Source organism: Topomyia yanbarensis, chromosome 2 (genome assembly GCF_030247195.1).
Source record: "Topomyia yanbarensis strain Yona2022 chromosome 2, ASM3024719v1, whole genome shotgun sequence".
NCBI classification, from domain to species: domain Eukaryota; kingdom Metazoa; phylum Arthropoda; class Insecta; order Diptera; family Culicidae; genus Topomyia; species Topomyia yanbarensis.
In genome coordinates, this window is record NC_080671.1 from 112443780 (window position 1) to 112467219 (window position 23440).

The window sequence follows — 23440 nt, forward strand, 5'->3', positions numbered from 1 at the left end:
GGCCGTTTTGGTTATTGATAGTACTCAAAACAGCTGATTACCCAATATTTTATGACTTAAATTGTGCACTGTTACTAAATACTTTAGCTAACATATTTATAACATTACTGTAGAATGGCGCGTGTACGACTGAGAATTGTACTTTCGGACAGCAATCAGCTTGGTTGTATCTTCTATCGACTAGTACGAAAAATTTATTCCCGGTGCACTCTGTTGAATCATACCTTGTACACGATAGCACCACGCGCAATTCAGATGAGACTTTCTCGTAATCGGAAGTAGCTGATACGTATATCGGTGAACTGATTAATTCGCACTCGTGTGAGCAGCGTGCGCCACGGTGTTTCAGCAATATATAGCATCTGTTCGTTGTCGTGGAGTTAGCTTTATGGTCTCTTTTTCAAGAGGTTATACAGAATTGAACAGACGATGCACTATCAGCTGATTTTGGCGTATGTGTTATTTGGAGGTGATTAAGCATTGGTTGATTCGTTCTGGGTCTCATCATCGGCGGCGTTGATGCGATTTTGGTCGGTGGCGGCGGCGTATCGGCGTTACGCCATTCGCTAAAATCAGCGGCGGCGTGGCGGCGCAATACGGCGTGGGATATTTTCAACTAGGATGGGAAGTAGAAACGAATTCTTTTCCAATCTTGTCATGTTGGCTGTTGTATCTGCGTATTTCAAAACTAAGCCGAGTATTGATGGCATACCGGTATCATCAGCCTACAGTATAACACAGTGGTTTTCAACCGGGAATGAATTATTTTTGAATAAATATAAAAAAAAAGAAATTAAATATTTTTAACAGACTCCAACTTGCGATTGCTAAAACAACTTTAAATAACAGTTCCCAATGTTTGGAATGTCAATCGTTAAGAATATCGATGCTAGCACGTTTGCAGAAAGCATAAACAGATTTACCCCATCCATATAATTTTAATAAATAGCATAATGAGCCTATTTTCGCCATGTTTCTATTATCACTCTCCCCATTTGAAGCCATTTGTTATAGCAGCGTCTGCCATATTTGTTAAACGCACTGAGACAAATGGTATGGCAAGAATAGGGGCGTTCGATTCGAGTTTTCGTTGCACTCAAACATGATCATACACCGTTTTCAGGACATTTGTGATATTATCTTCTTATTGATGAACACCTAAAGCGACTGGTTGGAACCGAGCGATTTCCCGGTTAGCCAAGCACAGAAGCTCTGGGTCGCTGACGAGTATAGGGAAACGGACTGTCTTTTGGCATGGGAGCCAAACGCCTGCTAGTATGCAACCAAAAGAAAAAGAAAATAATGGATTGACCAATTTGCACATAAGGGCACAAGACCTAACTTTGAAAAGATGGATTTTAATGTTTTGTGTTCCACTCATCAGTAACTGACACCAGCTTGCTATCAGTAAGGTGTTGTATTAAAACTAACACCAAATTGGCGTCAGTTAGACACTAAATCCAAACAGTACACTCGACATGCGTGAACACATAAAAGCAGCTGGCTGGTACTGAATGATGTCCCAGTTAGCCAATCACAGAAGCTCTGGGTCGCTGACGAGTATAGTGAAATGAACTATCTTTTGGTATGAGTGCCAAACGTGTGCGAGTATGCAACTTGTCCACGTTTTACAGGACAGAATTTAAAATCCCTGTGTATATGAAAAATGCCAATATAGAGATAAAGCTACATGACCTATCACTGCGTACCCTTCTGAGCTAATAGCAAAGTTCATGTCGCAGTGCAGAGAAAAAGAATCCTTCACACCTGATACTTGGAGAAAATTTGTCGCTGGTATTCCTAACGATGTTCTTATGGTTATCCTATTTGACTATAAAACTCAAAACTCACAAATTTATTATTATACCATCCACGCTATATGCGCTCATGAGACAATTTCCTACTTGCGTGGGAGGAGAACGCATGTCAGTCTTTTGCCAAATAATCTCGGACAAACCTATTTAAAGCAGACTTTTCCATACCAGTACCTGAACCACCAACGGTTTCCATATTGTGGCAGCTGCAGACAATAATAACAACTGCCAATCAGCATCCAGCTATTTAAAATCAACTGTCAGCACCATCGACAAGGAAGTTAAGGACAATGACGAAAAGGTTAAGTTGCTCACTAACCACGCAGGCACCAAGGCGACTTTACCGATAAAGATCGACGTGAATGACATGAGACATTTACTTCTCGTAAGATGCAGTAGGCGTGTAGACAAATGTTTCCATTCCGCGAAAGAAGGTCTTCTCTCCTCACGCAAAAGAAAGTCACGCACGCGACATATAACGGACAGTCAATGAAAAAATCCTGACCACCGCATCACCTTCTGAACCGCCAGGTTAATACTTAAAAGTGCTACAGATTGGAATACTGTGCTCTGTAGCCTGAATTGAAAAAGCCATGAGCAGGGATGCCAAACAGCGCTGGTTTACGCTGCTCCAAAGATCTGTAGCTTAACATTGTAAAAAATCCTCGGCTTAAAATATTACGGCGATAACTCAATTGGATAAAGCTTCAGTCCACTTAGTGTCACTTATAGCCGTAAGCACAAAGCCGTACTAACTGTTTTTAAACCGGACTAACTTTTAAACCGGCCTAAAATATTTGGTAAGCTTTAATTAAACTATTCTGTCATTTATATGGCTGCGTTCTGATCTGCGACACGTCAATGTTAAAAAACAACAAATTTAATTTAAAGAAAATGAGTAAATTCATTCCGATATTTTCTTGCAGTAAAATAGCTTTTCTTCGTCAAATATCTCGTTCCATAGGGTTTGAGAACAATTTTGTCAACTTGTTGCCGATATGTTTCTGAACATAGAACTTTAACGTGTTGGATAGTTGAAAGTTGGCCGATGATGTGCAGTACTTTGTAGTGACATAATATGCACAAAAGAAAATAAATTGATATACGTATGCATGTTTTTATTCAGTTTGAATAGGCGCTCGTCGAGTAAGAGGTGGCTAAACCATCGGTTGTAATTGGTGCCATGATAGTTATTTCTCGACAAAAATATGATTACTGCTTAAAACCCAACTGTCAAAATTCTCTTTGAAAGGAAATTCCGGACAAACCGTCGCTGGATAAACACAGTTCATAGCAGTTAATGGAAGAGAAAAATTTTCTCTTTTGTTTACTGCCAACATCTGTGATTGACGAGTAACGGTTTGTCCGGAATTCCCTTTCAAAGAGAATTTTGACAGTTGGCTTTTAAGCCGGAATTATATGTTTGTCGAGATTTCATACTTTGATTAAAAAAATGGTTAAAATATTTCAATTTGAATTTAAAATGAACTGTGAGTGTCATTCTAATTGAACATGATACCTATCGACGTGGGGGAGAACATTTATTTTCGTTTCAAGTGAATTTTCACAAGTTTGGAATAAAGATCAATTATTAATGAAGGTCTGCGAATTAAAATTATACACGTTTTTCAGCGAGGTTTAAATAAAAAGTAAACAAAGATCAAACAGAAAATTAAACTTTGACAGAATGATCATTTATATTCACGAGCGTTATATTTAATTTTTTTGCACTGTGGCAGGCAGAAAAAAGATATATTTCTATAATGCATCAATGCAAATTGGAACGATTTATGCCAAAAATCGAAATAAATATATTGATCACCGTTCTGTTCACAATAAATTTCAAGACATTTTGTATTCAGAAGTTTTATGTGATTTTTTTCTTATTGGAACATTGCACATATTTAAAATCAATTATTTACTCTTAGCTTAGGGTATTTGTGGAGCTAATTTCTAAGCTGTTAACATTCTGCTTAAATTTGCTAACGACCAGTGTAAGTAAATTCATAAAATATTGCATTTTACGATTGTCCAATTGTCATTTGTTTGGGTCTATCTCCTAAAAACAATAATTTTCTTCCGTTATTTACTTTCTTTGATGTGTGATACAATAGATATATGGGCAATCATTCGTGAAAATATGTTATCGATTTATATTAATGAATTAAATGGTCCCGCTTATTCTCTTAGCGATAAGCAAAAAGAAAAGAATCAAAACAATTCTTGTGGTAGTTCTGTTTCTATTTCACAAAAACAACTTTGATCTGAATTGATTGAATTGACCTCAATTTATCCAAACGTGCTCTACTGTAACCCTTTGATGTGCAATTGGAATCAAACGTGTAGAGAGAAGGAAAGAACGAGGAGATAAAAAAAAATGCGGGTAGATAAACACGGTAAAAAAACTATACCCATTTTATGAGCTGTCAAAAAACGGGTATTTTATTGCTTATAACAATTGGTGCTTTTTATTCATTTCACAACTACTCGATGAGATAATGTCAATGGATATACTGATCTTAATAATGAGTGAAAAGTCATTAAGAATTATTTTGGGCGAGTTAACCTGCAAACTAAGGATCGTAGCGGAAGCTGCAAATTACCGGCCTGCATCTGAGTACGTGGCCGAAACGGAACATTTCGGCAATGCTCATAAAAAACGGCTGTTTAAACTACTGAGGATGTTGCAAATATGCGTTTGGCATTTTTAGAGCAGCCAAAAGATCCAGCCATTAAAAATATATCCAGTTGGCGGTTTTATTTTGTTAAGTAGTTAAGGAGACAATAATGTGAAATGAATGTTATTTTTTTTTTTATTCAGAAATAATTCTATTAACAGTATTTTTCATTCTGGCGCGATTTTCATGAATGGATATTTTTCACGCGTTTTGTTGTAACAGTTCTGCGAAAAATAAAGGGTAAAACATACCCAGGTTGACGTACAAGAGCTGTATTCATTTAGGGATACGAACTCTTTACCCACTTGGGTTATTCCACTTTTATTGAAAATGCGCGTTAATTGGTATTTTATTTTATTAGTGTAGTTCGACGGTGCTTGTCTTTCCTACCTGATAAACTGGCTTATTTATTGCCATCTTTATTGCGAGCAAAGAGAGCCATATTTATCCAGAAGAAAGCCGAAGAGAGGATTGAAAATAACGAAATGTATGCAAGAGAAGCATGACAATTTTTTACATATTTTTGTCTTCTTCCGGTAACATGATGCTGCCATTTGCATTGCTGCAGTTTTTTAACATAGCAATACACGGTTATGTTAAAAAACTGTACAATAAAGTTAATTTAAAATTCACTGTTTATGCCATTTAATAGTCTGATTATTTCGAGAATTTTTTATTGCTCAATAAAATGGTGAATCGACATCTTGTTGAATGGGATTTATAACATAAGTATTGTATCAAATAAAATAATTTTTTCGAGCAATTTCATCACAAGATGGCGGCTCTGCAGCATTTTCACCTCATGCGCGTTTTTTGGAAGGGGCCCACGGTCGGAAATCTATCTCCCGTGATTTTTGACCTAGCGCCAAAAACTAAAGTTTTTCTGATTCCTTATGTCAATAGCGATGTACATGGGATTTTTTTTCGATATTTTGATTTTAAGCGAAATGGCGCAGTTTTGAGTGAAAAAACGTAGAGAATGTCATATAAATCTACACCAAATCGTTAATCAATAAAAAGGTAAGCAATAAAAAATTTAATCCTGCGTACGTGACTAGAAAAATCAATTTTGAATATACTGTGAAAATTTCAAAGCGACCAAAAATCATTTGCTCGAGTTACATTTCCGACCAGTGGTTTCGAGAAAAACGCGGTTAAAATTTGCAGTACACATGGGTTATACATAAGAAGCGTTGCGGCAAAATTGAAAATTATATTTTTGAATTATTTTCGTTCTCCATGTTTTGGGATATCATTTTTTACTTCCTGAAGCACATTTTAGACTAATAAATAAAAAAATCGATTGTTTTAAAATTCTACAGTGGAGTAACCGCTTAATCAATTTATTATTTAAGATCCATAATTGACTAAAACGTTATTTTGCTAATAATGGTGCATACTATCGAGAACGTTATAGAGTTGTATTGTTAGGCGCTAGCCACTCCAAGGGCTTGAAGAGCTTCTCTAACATTACACTTAGTAGTTTGTCAGTTCAGCCAAATCTGACTGTTCCAAATGAAATCAAATGCTTATAGAAAAAGAGTGAAAGCTTACATCTTTTGAAAAGTTTGTATCAGTTGCTGTTCTGCAACACATGAAAAATGCCATAAAAATTATTTATTTGCTTCAGATAATTATGTCGTCCATGGAATGGAAATCTGAAATTTTAGCCTGTTGGGGCTTATTATACCATCCTACCCAACTAGTCTACTAACCATGCATATAGTATTTGGCAGACCTACTTTGCTGAAAATGAAGTAATTCAAATTACCAGCACGATTATCCAATCATGCCTGAAATACCAAAAGTCCAGTAATTTTAATTAATAAAAATTATAATTAGTTACTTCTAATAGTCTGCCATCTGTCTGATAATGAATAGACAATTATAAATTAACAAATTGAACTTGATACTGGATGCAGACAAAAATTCTTGGACCAATCGTTCTGCATTTTGCACAATTCTTCTTCTTCACATCATTGCCCAGGCAACTACAAGAGCTTTTTGCAAACTGCTAAATATTATTATTTTACAATAACATGTTAATCGTTGTTTTAGCAATAATCGGACTTTGGTTTCAAAGTACTACGAAAAAATCGAAAATCGACCAAAAAATAAAAGCTCCCTTAATTACTTGTGAAATTCTGTGAAAAACAACTGTGCAAATGTCTCAACGTTTGTCCAACAAGATTTCGATGTGGCGCCTGACTGAAAAGACAAAGAATCTTTGCATCGAAAAAAATTAAAGTATCCAATTTTTTGCCGATAATACCTTACACAACCCCCCTTAAGTTCCGACACGATTTAAGCGATTTTTCCGTATTCAACTTTTTGTGTCATTTTGCCAAGTCATCTGTCTAGTCTCAGCTTTCACAGTTTTTTCACACCCTGTGCATATCTGTTTTATCATAAAGAATTAAACGAAAATTTGTACTACAGCGGAAATGCAAATCGTTCAAGATATGCTACAAAATCATAAATTACGAAACAATACAAGCAAGCTCCGATAACATTTAAATAACGATCAAAATGAGAATATTTGTAACAGTTTGTTTGCCGTCATATTTAAAAGTGTTACTTAGGCTATATGGCATGGCTTCATTTACAATTTTTTATGCAATCTTAGTTTTGAACTCTTTCAAAAGCAGTAAAAATATAAATAAACTTCCACTTGCTTATGGTGTTCATTGTGAGAAGATACAACTAGAAAAGGGAACAAATTGTGATTATATATTCTTTTCCTCATGTAAAAATAACTAAAAAATTGTGAGCAAATTAAACTTCACTCATTTTGATAGCCATAGGTAAACTAACGAACGAAAACAATTTTCATCTCTGAATCCAATTATAAAATTTCGCGCGACAGTTTGTTTCAATATAATTCGACTTCTGCTAACCTGCAATATAACTCTTCGATGTGGCGTTTTGAAATGAGCGTGTAGCACCTTCTAGATATAGGACGATAAAGAATATTTTTAAAAATGCATTTAAAATTCGATTACACCTGTTTTTCGTACGGGATAAAACTTGCTTACTTGCCCTCATATGGTTTGTGTGCAACATGGGCCATAATATTGCACATAAAATTCGAAAAGTTGATTCAAATTATTGAGATGTATGCAAGAGGAACATGGCGGCCTTTTACACTGTTTTCATTTGGCTTCAGGATGCAGCCATTTCTGCAATGACAGGTACTAACGTCTTAGGCCGGACTAAACTCAGGCCTAAAATCAAGGATAGTACCGTGTGGCGGTACCAACTAGATTCAAGCTTACCGCTAAGTGTTCTTCAGAAGATGGCGAGTAACAACATGAAATTTCATCAATCAATAGAATTGAAATGTGAACATGAAGACCTTTTTTTCTCCACCGAAAATTTTATGCATCGCTAGATCTAAAATATTCATGTCGCCATATTCTGTATGGTTCTTGAATGGTATGTTGTCAAAATGTATGTGGAAAACAGCACATTTTGGTATGGTGACCGTTCTTAACAACCCATTGTTTGTATTGTCGAGTGTGGAAAAACGACACTTGTTATGTTCGATATTATACCAGGCAATGGTTATTCTATTGTTGAACGAACTATATTGAAAATGGTATTGAAACGTTTGATGCAATGGTTGGTATAGGGTACACATTTATGCGGGTTGCTAAGCCAAACCAAATATTTCGATTTCATTAGTTCTCATTAGTTTAAAATGAACTCCTTTTCTTGCAGGCCATCGTCCTTGACTTGGGTTTTACTCAGGAACACAAATTATGTCTCCGTTTTTTGGAGCTAGAGACAGAAAACTATTTGTGCAATTGGTTCAAGTTTGTAATCTTTACCGATAGATTCGAAGGAACTACCATTCATCGGAAGGTATTGCTTGGTTACAAGGGTTTGCTTACATTTCTGTTTTAGAAAGGACCATACGTCGCATAATTTAGGTTATGATCATTTAAGTCAGCAATTATAATTCCGTTCAAGACGAAATGTTGGGACACACCGTTTCTAATTGAACGCAAACCACAGCAGTAACTGTCCAAATTAGTGGTTACCGTGAAACGATTTATTTGAAGTTTTTCCGCAAAGTATTACGGCCATTTCCTATCAATTATGCGAGAAATCGTTACTAAATTGATCCTAGATCATGCGAAATGTATTACTTTTGAAAACAAAATACGACTTGAGTACAAGAAAAACCTTATATACATAGAAGTCCATACATCATTGAAAAAACTGTTTCTTCGGGAGGAATCTTGGAAAACAATATGAAAATCCAAACTAGTATGGTCAACACTTAGCTAAGACTTCTCATTCCAATAATATTAATGGTGCCCTATATCAGGTAGAATCTGGAATTATAATTTTCAGCTAAAAGATGAGACATTCCAAGCTCTCAATTCCGCTGACTGCACTGTTCAACTAAACACCTATTTGGCAAAAAAGTGCGTGTGAATTGACTTACAAACCACTACGTCTCCTGTGAAACTAATTTAGACTTAGACTTCGTTAAACTATTAAATAACTTTTCCGGATAATTTCAAATTGGTTTTTAGTTGTTAGCAAAGTTGTAGAAAATTAAATTATCTATCAGATTCTCACTTTTAGTGTTGTTCGAATGTCTAAAGCTCCATCTAGGGGCAGAAATATGAACTACACACCAAAAAATAATGAAATTTAAACGACATGTAAATCAATACGAATGTAAACATACGAAGATTGAATCAAACATTTGATTGAAAATTACGGTAAAATCAATTGGAGCATCAAACAGCATACAATTTTACACTTTCATTCGTGTAATATTACATGTCATTCATTTTACAGCAGTACTCGAGTAAAAATACATTGAACTGCATTGGTTTTCCGTTTAAAGAAACTGTAATTTTCAATCCACGTGTAAAATTATAATAAAATTCGTTGAAGAAAGCACGACAAGTCGTGTGTATTTGTGGCAAAACTTAATTTTACATTTATATTCATGCTCCAAATATGTGCATGAAAATAAACTTAAAATTACAAAATATTTTTTTCTGTGTAGTTCCATTATAAAATCTATGTTTTCACGAAAAAAAAGTTGCGCTGTACCCCCCGACGGATTATTTTGATGTTGGTTTTAAATGAAAGGGGAAAGAAAGCCCATTCTTTCATATCCTGAAATTTCAGAGATGCTGATTTTTTTTGCGCAAATTTTTTAAAAAAGACACCGTGTAACAACTTGTAAATTTCTCAATCAAAAGTGTTTCCGTTAATTATCATTAGATTTGAATTAACAGTCCATTTACACTTCAGTTATGTCACAGACATTATCCTTTCATCTTTTTTTATTTGGAAACAAGTTTCATACGTATAATACCGATCAAAGATCAAATGAAATTGTTTTATATTTCCGTACTCAAACAAAATACTAGCATGCGCAAGGAAAGTGATAACGGCAAAAGTGCACTTGTTTTTTTTATAATTACCATCTCATGTACAAGTTCAATGTGACTTCTAGATGTCCATATAACATCACATGGGGAGGACGTAACCAACTGATAGGGCACTGTGATTGAAGAATAAACTGTTACTGATGTCAGAAACGACCAGGTCACTGCATTCGTTAGCAATTGCATCGCGTTACTGGTCGTTGAAGCACAAGTCATAGAGAAGTTCTTGCACCCATCTGAAACCTATAGGAAACTGCAAAAATACCTTGGGATAAATATTTATTTGAACTTCGTACTGTAACAGTTTAAAGTGTACAATTTGCAACGTTCGAGTCCTACGCAGTAGGGGCTGGAGCACTGTAAATTTAGCAGAGCGTATGTAAATCCCAGCGAAACATAGTGTGTACATAATAAATTCCATTTTCCGAATAACGTGGTCTGTTGTATTTTCAATATTTATAAATGGATACTATGAGTTGCTCTATTTCTGTGAGATTAAGATTGTTCCAAGAACATAAACCGTCCTTATTTTAAAGGACCTTATTTTTGTCCTGAATTTGGAAAATTTGGGAATGCGTCTTTTATTTCACCTCTAATGTTCCTCACATTAGTTTCAAATCAGGACAAAGTTGGTCAGGTCAACTTAATTCCGAATGAATGAAACTTTTCAATCATCATTTTAATTAATCACTTCTGTAACCCTATATGTGCGGTGTTGGTAATCAATCCCAGGTGAGCTGCGTATAAGTGAATCGACTTACCAACTATACTATGCCACTTTTCAGTGCATTTCGTCAATAAAGTTACTTATATACTAATCTTTCGCGACTCATAGCAACCAAATGCGGTCGTATTTATAATTCTGTGGTATCGATTTGTTTGGAAAACACATGTGTTTCGATTTATGCAACATTAAGAAAGTAGTGTAAGATGGAAAACTAGACAAATATATTAATCCTGCACAATCATGTCGAAAACCCGACACTAGCCTGCCCACCTCCGCAGCATTTTCTACCAACATCGAGTTATTTTTAGTGTCCGGAGTCGTCCTTCCAGTTTTCTTTATCTTCAGCTTTGGTTGGTGAATTACTATCCTTAGGGACGAAATCAACTTCATTGTCACGATACCACTGTAGCACATTCCGGCTGTAGTGGCAGCTTGCTACATCAAGCCAGAACTTCATTGGGTCTTTGTGAGCATTAATGAAAGCTAGTATACATTTCTCCAGGCATTCTTGCTTATGCAGCTTCGAGTTCATCATTGAAAGAGCTTGACTTTAAGTCCGCAGCTACAAATTTCTTTCGAGATCATAAATTTGTGGGCAAATTTGTCGGCTAAAACCAGATTGAATTTGTTGGGTACCTCGTACTGTATAAAACTTTTGTCCGGCAGCCTGTAGAAACGGGTTTTTGACAAAAGTGTGTGCAGGATAAATTTTTTGTTCTCGTCTTCAGCGCAACTTTCTACTGATCGTATCAAAACGAAACTTTCACCACAGAAGTACGCGTAATTTCCATATAAATAGCGACTAGAACTTTACAATCCGACCACTAGAGGTATTGCTGCAAAATTAGTAAAGTGTTCGGATTGTAAGTGCAACAGCCTTTAAGATAAGATTCAACGTGTCTTTAATTTGATCTCAGCCAATTTGGTAGTTTTAATAAATGGCATACAACATTTGTCAAAAGTGATTCTACAATATGCGAGGAAGGCTGTTGACCATTAGGAGGTTGATGATACTGTTTAATATCCCCGGACAAACCCAACCTACACGGAAAAAATTGTTCTCAAAATCGTAGATAAAGTGCCCAAGCAACACTTGCAACATGTAATGGCCGCGGTTTGTTGCATAACCATACACTTTTGCTGGTGCGCTTTTTCAGTTGCTAAATCAGTTGAATAATGGTTTATGTACGCTTCTTTTCTACAAGTTTTGTTGTAGAAACTGCTAATCAACAAGTGGTGCTGCTCGGGTGCCATGAATTCTAAAACAATCGCGTATTTACGTTTTGAAAACAGGGTCGTCAACAAAAATCATGTGTTTTATAATTATGTTCAATTTCCCTTCAACAACGCCCGTATAACGCATTTTAGTGGAAATATTAGTTTTTGTTTTACGAACTTCAGTAATGGTTTCCGCCATGCCATTACTAAATCTATTTTCTGGTGAACTATTGCACGAAACTCGGAATTTCATCATGAATCTATTCAATCCTCGTGAACTAATTCATGATTCCTAATATATTAGTCACGATCCAATATCCGTGCTCGTGAAATAGTTCTCAAAATCATAAAATATTATTCATGTATTCATGAACAAGTTTAAGATTCCTAATATATTAGTCACGACCCGATATCTGTGCTCGTGAAATTGTTCACAAAATCTTTAAATGTTGTCCATGTATTCGTGAACTGGTTCATGATTCCTAGTACATGATTTACGATCTATTTTGCGTGCTGGTGATATTTAGTAGATATCCCTAATCATTTTCAATTTCATGCAACATGGTAATGAAGTTTTCAGGTGAACTATTTCACAAAATGATGGAGTAGTCATGGAATCATTTTTGTTCCGTGCACTAACCAGTAATAGGTACGAGCAGTAGATATAAGAAAACTATTAGGACCTCGAATATTGTTAATCATTTGATAAGATTCAGTGTGATATCTGGACAGAAAACAAAAACTGCGCTGAGCATCACAAATCGTGTTCGTGATATAGTTCACAGAACAAGGTACCGCGAATCAGTCATACTTTTATAATCTAGTTCATATTGTCACGTTACTCCGAGTAAAAAACCGATTGTAATCGAAAAATGACAAAATCAGCTCCTAAAATCATGAATATCGTTTGACTGTAGGTTGTGCATTTCTAAATCATGAACAAGAATCATAACAAAAACTAAACATGTCCAGGGAACAAGAAAAAAGTAACTCAGTAACACGGCAAAAATCACAACTCATTGATAGGTTTTTTATACTCAACCTTGAGTTAAATATACTTAAATTTAAGTTGAATCTATCTAATTTTGAGTATACCTCAAACAACTCAAAAGTACCTTATTTCAAGGAAGACCTCGACTGAGTCGAATCTCTCGCTTTGTTTTTGACAATACTAATAAGTGTGAAAGCGATGCAAAATTCAAAAGTACCTAAATTTAAGTCAAAAGAACCTATTCTGTGGGTTGTTTTATTTTTCCGTGTACAGAAGGACAGTAGTGCTCCATTGGATTTCTGCGTCCATGCCGAAAGCAGCGACAATAGCTGGGACCACATGTAAGCTTGTATACAAAAAAACTTTTCGTTTCGAGATGCGAAATGTCACCCCTAGACTCACTACTAAAGGTCCTGCATCTTCTAAATTTTCAAATTGGATTTTTTTATTTCGATTATAGAGGTTGTAACCTTAACGTCAATCGCTGCATCGGGTTAGAAAAATCTCGCATGAAAAATTTTCAACCCTATGTGCGGGGTCGGGATTCGAATCCAGGTGCGCTACGTACAAGGCAATCGATTTACCAAATACGCTACGCCCACCCCTAATTGGATGTTTTAAATTACTAAATTAATTTCAAATCATTCCTCTTATCTTCGTAAGGGACCATCCATAAATGACGTAGCATTATATGGGGGAGGGGGGAGTTTTGTATTTTGTGATGATATGTGACGACAGGGGGTAGGGGGTCATGTCATGCTACGTAGCTTGTTTAAAGGTTAGTTTAAAGATTAGAATTTTGAATTTTTTTTTACCGGTGAGGGGGGGGGGGGGGTATTTAGAAGTTTGTGACGAAATGCTACGATGGGGGAGGGGGTGTTAACAATCACTCAAAAAATGCTACATCCATAAATGCATTATGCTCATTCATAAATGCATTCATGGATGGTCCCTAATAGACATATTTGCTTTTTTCTAGTCATTAGAATAATAACAAACTACGCGCTTATGAAGTTAGCTAGCATGTATGTCATTCAAAGTAGGTTTTTTTTATTCAGGTCGTTTATTTGATAAGACATGTTCACGTTAGCTTTAAGGTGCCAATTTCTTGGTTTTACATTTGAAATTTAATAAAACTAGGGGACATTGAAATATTTTTAATAATGAAACTAAGAGAATTTTACAGCTATCGTAAAGCTGGGAGTACATATCGACATAAAAGAGGGTACAATATAATTCTATTGAGATTAGAGAAGTCAAGTAGAGCTATTCTTATTAGTAACTAAATTTGACATTTTTAGTAAGAGATTATTGAAGCAACCAATTATATTAAACTAAGAGAAACAATTTTTCAACCATCTTGAAACTAGGAATACCGTTCGATATACTAGAGGTAGTTATTAAATTTTATTAACATTAAGGGGGTTATTTGGAGATATTTTTATAAGCAGTAATACCGTTGGGCGTTTTAACGAGATGATTGAATTTAGCAATCACGGGCCCTTAAACTGTACACCCAGGTGCTGACGAAGCCTCATTGTCTCATCATGGATGCTGAGACTTACGTTAAGGCGGGCTTCCGGCAGTTTCCGGGGCTACTGTGCTTCACCGTCCTGCACAAGTTTGATGTTTCGGAGGAAGTAAGGAAGCAGAAACTTTCAAAGTATGCTAAGCGTTTGACAAGCGATCTACTTACGTGGCACACGGAGTTCTCCGTTCATGACTACAGGAACTGTAAACGGGGAGATCTACCTCAAGGTCTTTCTACAGAAGCATCTGCTTCCTCTGTTGAAGCGACACTTGGGCCTACCGATCTGCCGGCCGGATCTATCTTCGTGCCACTATTCAAATGTTGTCCTGGACTGGTACGAGGCCAACGGGGTCACTTTCGTACCCAAGGACGCGAACAACGCCCCCCCTCTCCCCCCCCCAAAGCACCGGAACTAAGGCCCATCGAAATATACTGGACAATTATGCAGCATTCAGTCAGAATATATTGGCTCAAATGGCACGTTCCCCGTACATAGTCGGGGATTTGTGCCTGCAGTACGGACACATCCCAACGAGATCAAATGTGAGGAAGAGATGAACACAAAGTGGGATGTCGTCAATATCACCATGCAAAGTTAAACAAGTTCAACAAGCGTCTTTTGGCAGAGTCTGGCAGATTCTTCAACATGTTCAATTTCATACTGTCTGACTCTGGGGCTTTATTTTTACATGATAAGAGAGCTAGTGAGAATTCCACCATCGAAAAAGATGTTTCGTCCGCGCTATCGTGACATCACTCGGCACGGTCCGGACAAGCCTCATAGCGAAATCGAATATCCAACGGTTTGAATGTTCCGCGCTCGTTAGTACTGTTTTGGTTTCGCATACGCAGGGTCGTGCCTCAAAAAGAGCGCATCGATGTTTCTCTCGCTTATCCGTCATCGAATCGGCGCCAGTAACTACGTTTCTTGGTTTTCATCAAACTCTTCATTCACGTTTCTAACGTCGCGTACTGTCGATAGCTAGCGAGTGGCCTTATGGTGGCATTTCTATGGTGGCTAGGTGGCCTTTGCTATATATACGTTTGAGCACTTTTTGTCCCACCACGGCCGGTCTTTGCCTTTAATTCTAGTTTAGCAAGCGACAACCTCAATAACTGCTGTCGAGGGGAGGTCGATTCGATTTAAAGAATAACACTTTTCGATCGCCCAAAGTAAACTTCTCAATCCAAGAAAATAATATTGAAGTCGTGCAAGTTAATATCTATTTCCACTGTAGAACAGTGATCAAATCCGTGACCTTGTGCGATGAAATAGCCACCGAAGGATAGAATCACTGAAAGGAAGGGCCATTTTGTAGTCAACTGCGTTAAGAATGCTTGTACTGTGGGGAGAAAGATTATCAGGATGCTCTTAAGAGGGTCAGAAATATTCAAAGATGTAAAAATACTGTCCATAATAGCAGAGAATTTTATTAAGTCAGCACTGGTTTCTTTCTCTGAGATATGGGTGCACTTGGATGTAATGTTGATTTTTCAATTTTTTTTTATTAAAATGTGTTTTAATTTTGTACTGTGAACACATTCGTTCGAAAAAGCGATTGGCCGTATTGCAGAATAAGGCTGATGATCCAAAAAATAGCTTTTAATCAATTTGCTTTATTCATACAAAAAGTATCCATTCAGTTGCTAAAAGTATGCTAATTCGACATCTTAATTGTAGTTTATCACAATTTTTCCACGCAAATGTTTTGCTTCAACACGTGCGTATGCTTCTAGCGTTTGTTCAAACGAAAATATCTTCTCAATAATAGGTAACAGTTTTCCGGTTTCTACAAGTTTTTGTAGATATGCAACACCCTGTGGTGCCGGTACGAAATAACCCCACTTTACAAGTCCCTTCTGCGCGTTGGCCGCAGCAACATTGTTACGAACGATACTCATTGCATTTTGGTACATCCCGGTGGCGAAACCATTATCGTCAATATTTTTAAGTACAGGTGAGTTAAAGGTGATGTATTGCTCAAATTTCCAAGGAATCTCTGTGGCATATTCTGTTCCCTTTCCTGCGCAATCCAGAATTATGTCAAATCTAAAAAACAATAAATTTTATTTCTACGGTGCTTATGTTTAATTTATGTTATCGAAATCACCTGCCCGCGTTCGCCAAATTTTGCACGTGTTCTGGATCGTTATAATCAAACACGTAAGGTACACCCAAATTTTGAACAGATTCAACGGCATCTGACGAGCACGTGGCATACACCTCCACTCCTTCAGCCAACAGCATTTGAACGGCTAGTGTCCCTACGCCTCCTGCAGATCCTAATACAAGTACCTTTTTACCACGACCGCCTCCCACGGGAGAAATTGCTCCCAGTACACCGCCCAAATGACCAGAGATGTAAAGTCCGGACCATGCCGTCAGTCCTGCATATAGTACGGCACTTGCATCGATTTTGCTAAGGTTCTCCGGCTTTTTCGAAAGCTAAAAGCGAACGCATTACATTTCTATTGTTACAGAGACGAAACCATTTAAATTACTTACGCAATACCGGTCGACTACAACATATTCAGCATGGCATCCCTGTTGGTGCACAGGAACTACACCCCAAACTTCGTCGCCTATATCCAAGTCTCGACTAGATACGCCTAGGCCTTTTTGTACGATTTCTCCGCAAAAGTCGCGCCCCACGGTGATAGGGAATTCAATGTGGTTACACCTCATTGCATTAAGTACCGATGCTCCGTAACCCTCTGAGTAATGCGATAAGAAACGAAAATGTAAGTTGTGTTAATTTATCTTCGCTTGATCACATTATGTATCTAAATATTGTAAATGGTAAAAAAAAATTTTAATTCGAAATATCGTCAAAAATAAATTTCTTTGAAACTTTATCACCTCAAATATTTTATTTTTATCATTTTCTGACTGTATTGAGAAAAGTTGACCCAACATATAGGTGCTATATTGAACTTGGACCCTGGAGGTGTTGTCATGATGATTTATACGATGTCACGCGACGAATTAGTGAAAGTACACGACATATGATTCAAATATTCTTTTGATTTGTAATAATGTAATTTTGCTTACTTATCATTGCTACATCAATCGGATTAACGGAAGAAGCCGTGATTTTGACTAGCAGCTGGTTTGGGGAAGTAAGCGTTGGCATTTTCAAACTGCTGCTGAATCCGACTTCATCAAGGCTCCCATAGGAATGTATCTGCCAGCCACACATTTTACTAATCGGACGAATCTTTCTATTACATGATGGCACTCCGGAAACGGTTGACAACGAACGGTAACTGAATAGTTGTAGTGCAACTAAGCGGAAGTGAGATTTTGAGTACATTTCTAGCAATTTAACAATTTGTCTTTGTTCGAGCAGATGCCGTGCAGAAATATTAGGTTTAACACTTTAGGTACTGAACAGGTTCGTAAACAATCAACATATAGAGATTGAAGGTTTTGACGTTTGTATTCTGTAACAGAAATATCGATCATGAATCGACCAAATGGCCGAAGTCGCAATGATATCGAATCGAGAAAAATAGCTTTGAAAATTCGGTTCAGAAAATTAAATCGTATTTTAACAGTGTTTGCATACTGCGCCTTCAAATGTATTGAAACACTTTGAAACAATACTAGTTTTCGGAAGCATAACTAAAATGTTTTATATAATAACGTTTTCGTTGATAAAATTGAAAACAGATTATTTCGCCGAGTGTTGTTATGAAATGTTGATTAGGCCATTTTTGAGTCGCCCTCTTGTTTTGACGACTCTCAATTTCGCCCTGCAGTGTCGCCAAAAAACAAAAATCAAATGTGGCTTTCGCCGTGCTCGCTGGAGGGGAAAATTTGTTATTCCCCCTGGGCGTAACAAGCACTTAGTTTTTGTTTAGGGCGATTCTGTTTACGGACCTTGTAAACAATGATGCTGTCAATTTCGCCTGTATACACTACCTTAGAAATGCAGAGGCGTAACCCGCCTGGCTTTTTGTTTACAGTCGAAAGTCGGATCCGCCGTTTTGTATTTTATTGATTTTCATGAAGTGTGAAATATTTATAAATGAGTTTTTATATTTTTTATAAAGTATTTTTACTCCTCTTTCAGATATTAATCAAATCTCTGTTTGTGTATATTTGTTAGTTTCGCCCATTTGTCGGTTCACGATCGATATGTTGCCAAGTTAAGTGATGCCAACAATGAGTATTGCTTTCTCTAATCGTCGCTACCATTTCATAAGGCACTAAATAAACACGCTACCAGAAAACGCAACAACACACAGAAAATATATGTTTGTGAAAATAAGAGTTTTCCGTTCTTCTTAGCAAAAAAAAACAACCAACATAAACTAAGTTTGGAAATAAAACTTTTATTTTGATCATTGAAACCATAGAAACGCATTTCATGTGGTATTTTAAAATATATTCAAACATGACACGACATGTTTTGCCTTTGTCATATAAAGAAAGGCTATGCAATCACTAAAAAATCGATTTTTCAACTGAGGCCCGGAGGGCCGTGTGTTATATACCATTCGATTCAGTTCGTCGAGATCGGCAAATGTCTGTGTGTGTATGTATGTGTGTATATGTGTGTGTGTCATTTAAACTCACAATTTTCTCAGAGATCGGTTCATTTTCACAAACTTAGTTTCATCTGAAAGGCATAACTCTCCCATAAGCTGCCATTGAATTTTTAGCTGGTCCGACTTCCTGTTCCGGAGTTACGGGTTGAAGAGTGCGGTTACACAGCAAATTCTCATATAAACTGGTACAACTATGATGTCCAAATGACGTAAAACATATGGAAATGGGTTCAACATTACTTTAATTTACGGGTCTGGATCACTAATGATAAACCAAAGCAGCTTTACCAAATTGGCCACCTATGACGGTTCATCATGCCTCCGGGGAACTCGCCAAGTTCCTAAGCTAATATCACACCTATTACCCAGCGAATTCTCTACCGATTTTTACAAACTAGATTTCACATGGAAGGAACAGTAATGTCATTGATTGCTGCTGAATTTCATTCGGTTCTGACTCGTGGCTCCGGAGTTATTTTTTGGTTAGGAAGGTTACACTGGAATTTTTCATAAATCTGTACAATCGTAACACCGCAGATGCTAAAAACTATTGAAATGGTCACAAAATTACTTCGATTCGCACGTCTAGATCACTGATTTCCAATTAAACATTCTTTGGATATATTGTCCACCATCGCCGATTCCGGAAGTCCCGAATTCCGGGCATATTCCACAATTTAAGTCACATCGGTTCTTCGGTGATGACTGAACTGATGTTCTCAAACCAAGTCTCAAATGAAAGGCAACATTTGCGGTTGAGTATTGTGTCGCCACTCAGTACCCCCCCCTTGCCCTCACACCCCACTCCTTCATTCCTCTCCCTTTGGACCACCCTCACATCCGCTTTTACTTCATCCACCCCGTATACAAAAATAAGAAGACATACTATGTCCATCGTAGACGCACATGGTTCATTTTACTATAAAATCATGTGACTTTTACCAGAACATTGAAATGTTAAACCATACTAAACAGTATCAAGTTAACTGACATTTGTATTTTAAAATATTCGTGTGGTGTTTAACTATTAATTACCATCCTCAGTGAAGAGATTTTTATCGATCAACCAAACACCATATATGTTGTTCTGCGTCGAAAACTGTTGTTATTCGAGATTGCATCTTTGTCCAAATTAAATTCCAAGCCATAATTAAACTAAACTATTTAACTTGTTTTCGGAACGAAAAGTTTTTAGGTTTGTATACTCCATTTGAATATTAAGATTTCTGACAACTCATTTACAACATCAGATGCAAACTCAAGTCAAAGGAAATTGGTTTGTTTTCATCAGGAAATAATTCAGCGCCTTTTCTTTTTCAACGGGAATAGAAAGGTCAATAAGCCTTTCTATTCCCGTTAAAAAAGGAACGGTTCCGAATTATTTCGTGAGGAAAACAAAACATTTTGCACTGCAAAAACCGGTTAAGGTTAGGTATTTCGAGAGGCAAATAAACCAAAATCCTTTGGCGATACATTGCTTCTGTGGTTGTAAATAAGCTGTCAGAAATCTCAATACTCTTAAAATAACGAGTTCCACTCGTCCCACTAGATAGTATCTTTAGACTTTTTTCCTTAGGTCCAATCTGCAAATGAGAGCCCTCTTTTTTCACTTTCTCAATCGATTTTTACTGCAAAACCATAAAACTTTTTAAACATTTATCAGTATGTTTCGAAAGACCAAAGATTTTACTAGCTTATTATGCAAACAGTTGAAGGGAAATCAGAAAGGTGACCGAGTAAATCGTGAAAGAGAAAGTAAACAAAGGGAGGCTCTCTTTTGCAGATTGGACCTATTGAAAGAAAAGTCTTCATTCTATCATATTCAATCATCACGCAGAAGAATCAGGCCTTTTTGAATCAACAAAACGTTTAGTTGAATCTAAAACGTGGTGAATGACTGCTTCAAACTTAAATGGGCGTTTTTCGAAAGCATGTATTTGGTTTAGTTCAACAAATACTTCTGTTTACATTTTAAATAGAAACATTGTTGAATCAAAATAAAATTTGTTAGATCTAACTGTTGCTTTTGTTAAAAACTAACAGAATCCTTGTTTAATTTCAAGTAAATTTGAGTTGTTCTCTCCTTTGGTTAATACAAAAGATTTGTTTTTGTTTCTTTGATCTTGTTTGTTCGGTTAAACTTATCATGATTTTGTTGTTTCAAACAAAATATTTGTTGAAACTATTGAAAGGCCAACAAATGAATTTATTGGTAATTTCAACCAACAGTATTGATTGAATCAAACCTGAATCTTGTTTGTCACTATATCAAACGGGAAAATTGTTATTTAAAACCAAAATTTGTTAATTTTTACTATTCTTTTTCTGCGTGAACAAATGAATTTGTTGGTAATTTGAAGCAACAGTATTGATTGAATCAAACCTGAAATTTATTTGTCACTATATCAAACAGGAAAATTGATGATTTAAACCAAAATTTATTTATTCGTACTGATTTTTTTTTCTGCGTGCTATACATTTTTTGAAAGCCAAAGCTTGATCCTTTCTTATAAGAATTATTCCAAAAAGCTTCCAACACTTGCACAGCATAAAATTAACGCCTAGTTTTGGATCGACTGTTATGTTGCGTTCAGAATCTGACATGTAAAGTGTGCGGCTGTCAAAAAAGAGTGTTATTTTTATGCATGCAATCTCCATCCACGTTAGAGCGAGCGAGACAATGCGATCTGCGCACTCAAACGACTCTCAAACTACAGCAGCAGCAGTAGTAGTCGTAGTAGATATCAAGAGCATAAGCAGCAGCAAGAAAAAATTAAAAGATGGAGAGTTCGGTCGTCGCTAAATGTTGTCGAGTTTAGAAACAAAATGTTTGTGTAATTTTCGCGAAAAAGACCTCTGTCTCGAACGATCCCGTGTAAGTGTAATTCGGTGAATCTGTTGCAACTTCGAAGAACGAGAAAAATCCTCGACCTTGCAGCCTTTTTGAACATAGAAAATCTGTCACCCATCTCGGGTTGGATCTCGCATAGCAGGGCACAAGAAGCAGAACAGAGTGCGCAGAAGAAGAAGGCGAAAATTTGTGTTTTTTTTTCTATTTAGGAAGAGCCTTTGATATTTCTGAAGGAAATTCATTGCATGTTGGGACTGATCATTGTGGCGAAGATCGAAACTTTTTAAGTAATTTGTATTGCCAACGGCAATGTTTGCACGAATCAGTTTATTGCGATTTGCGCTATCACTGTTCTTGGAGTAGAGATGGAATACATTCCAACTGCACTAGCACTAGAGTTGAGATGGACAGAATACATTGGCAAAACGAGCGTAAAGTGCCGTCTGTAGTTGAGTAGTGCAACATAAAGTTATGGAACTGGTTTTGACAACAGTTTTGATCTCTATGCATTCTATTAAATTATGCATCCATAGCAGTCGAAATTTAATTCCAAGTTTAATTACGTTACGACAAATGAAACATCGACTTTGCTTGCATATTACCTATGGTTTATTAGGCAAATCGATATAGATTGCAATCTCGCTTAAGTTTTTCTGTAGAATTTCGTAACATAAACAGATTAGGTGTCTATAATCTAATACTATTTATTATAAACAAAGAGCTACCAACTAAAGCATTCGTAGGAATTATTTATTTGCACAATTTGACACTGATGCCTTCTAAACATTTTTATTGTTTGTAAAAGTCAGAATTATACATCAAATTAGACATTTCTTGTTCATCTACTCCAACATTGCTTGTTTCGCCTTCCAAACTTCGTGTATTTTAATCCCAATTCGACTACAAAATAATAAAATACTTGGATCAGAATTGTAATTTATTAATTATTCGAGGGCCTGTTAGTTACACTTTACATAAGGTCAAGAAATAATCTATTGTATAATGCAAATGACCCAGCAATGAGTATAAAATGGATGGAAAGTTTTCCGAAGATTGTGTTAAAAATATTCCAGTCTATAACCCCCTCAGTGCCAATTCTAAGTGAATGAAATGTCAACAGGCAAGCCGACTGTGGAACTGCACGTCAGTGGAAATTTAAGTTTAAAGTGTTGAAGATCAGAATGGAAGATTGCGATTAAAACAGCGATCAAAATGTGCTATCCGTCGTGAAGTGTTGTTGATACAAACGTCTAAAAAGTGGAATGTTAAGCGAAGAAGCTGCTTGGAGGAACCCTCCATTGTTCCTTTCGGTTGCTAGTCGTCGTCGTGGGATGTATTTGTGTTTGCCTTCTGTCGCCGCTGCTGCTAAACATCTGCACTAACGACGACGACTGAGTGGTTTTGTTTTAAGGAGCTCCTCCCCGAACCAAGATAACAACGAAAAAATCAGGAGTACAAACTGCTGTCTGTAATATGTTCGTTAAGAGCATCACGGATGCGACAGATTACGACTTTGAGAAAGCGGAAAATGCAGCCAAATGGAAAGGAGTTTTCATAACATCCCTGAGAAAGGTGAGATTTTGCAATGATTCCAAAACATAATATAGATAAGTAGACAGTAATAGGCGAAAGCATCACTTATCCGCCCACTGATGGTAA

General features: G+C 36.6%; 2 protein-coding genes across 4 annotated transcripts in view; one reads left to right on the forward strand and one right to left on the reverse strand.

Annotated features, from left to right (window-relative positions):
- Nucleotides 1-15625: 15625 nt before the first annotated feature.
- LOC131679212 (reticulon-4-interacting protein 1 homolog, mitochondrial) lies at nt 15626-17798 on the reverse strand. Its single transcript, XM_058959872.1, has 4 exons — nt 17429-17798; nt 16883-17091; nt 16488-16822; nt 15626-16426 (listed from the first exon to the last, which is right to left on the reverse strand). Exons 1-4 carry the CDS (start codon nt 17688-17690, stop codon nt 16048-16050), a joined length of 1185 nt encoding a protein of 394 aa, XP_058815855.1. The 5' UTR covers nt 17691-17798; the 3' UTR covers nt 15626-16047.
- Nucleotides 17799-21648: 3850 nt separating this feature from the next.
- The window catches only part of LOC131679213 (protein son of sevenless), a 44662-nt gene continuing 42870 nt past the window's right edge, over nt 21649-23440 (forward strand). For all 3 annotated transcript variants that reach the window (XM_058959873.1, XM_058959875.1, XM_058959876.1), the window contains exons 1-2: nt 21649-21805; nt 22871-23353. In XM_058959873.1, coding sequence (XP_058815856.1) covers nt 23255-23353 — 99 coding nt within the window. In that variant the 5' untranslated portion in view covers nt 21649-21805; nt 22871-23254. The remainder of the gene's footprint in view (nt 21806-22870; nt 23354-23440) is intronic.

Bases quoted from the DNA above. Each gene is read 5' to 3' on its own strand.
- LOC131679212 (XM_058959872.1), bottom strand. From the start codon at position 17,690: ATGTACTCAAAATCTCACTTCCGCTTAGTTGCACTACAACTATTCAGT. The intron at 16,823-16,882 runs GTAAGTAATTTA...GTTCGCTTTTAG, and splicing joins TTGTAGTCGACCGGTATTGC to CTTTCGAAAAAGCCGGAGAA. The intron at 16,427-16,487 runs GTGATTTCGATA...ATTGTTTTTTAG, and splicing joins AATTTGGCGAACGCGGGCAG to ATTTGACATAATTCTGGATT.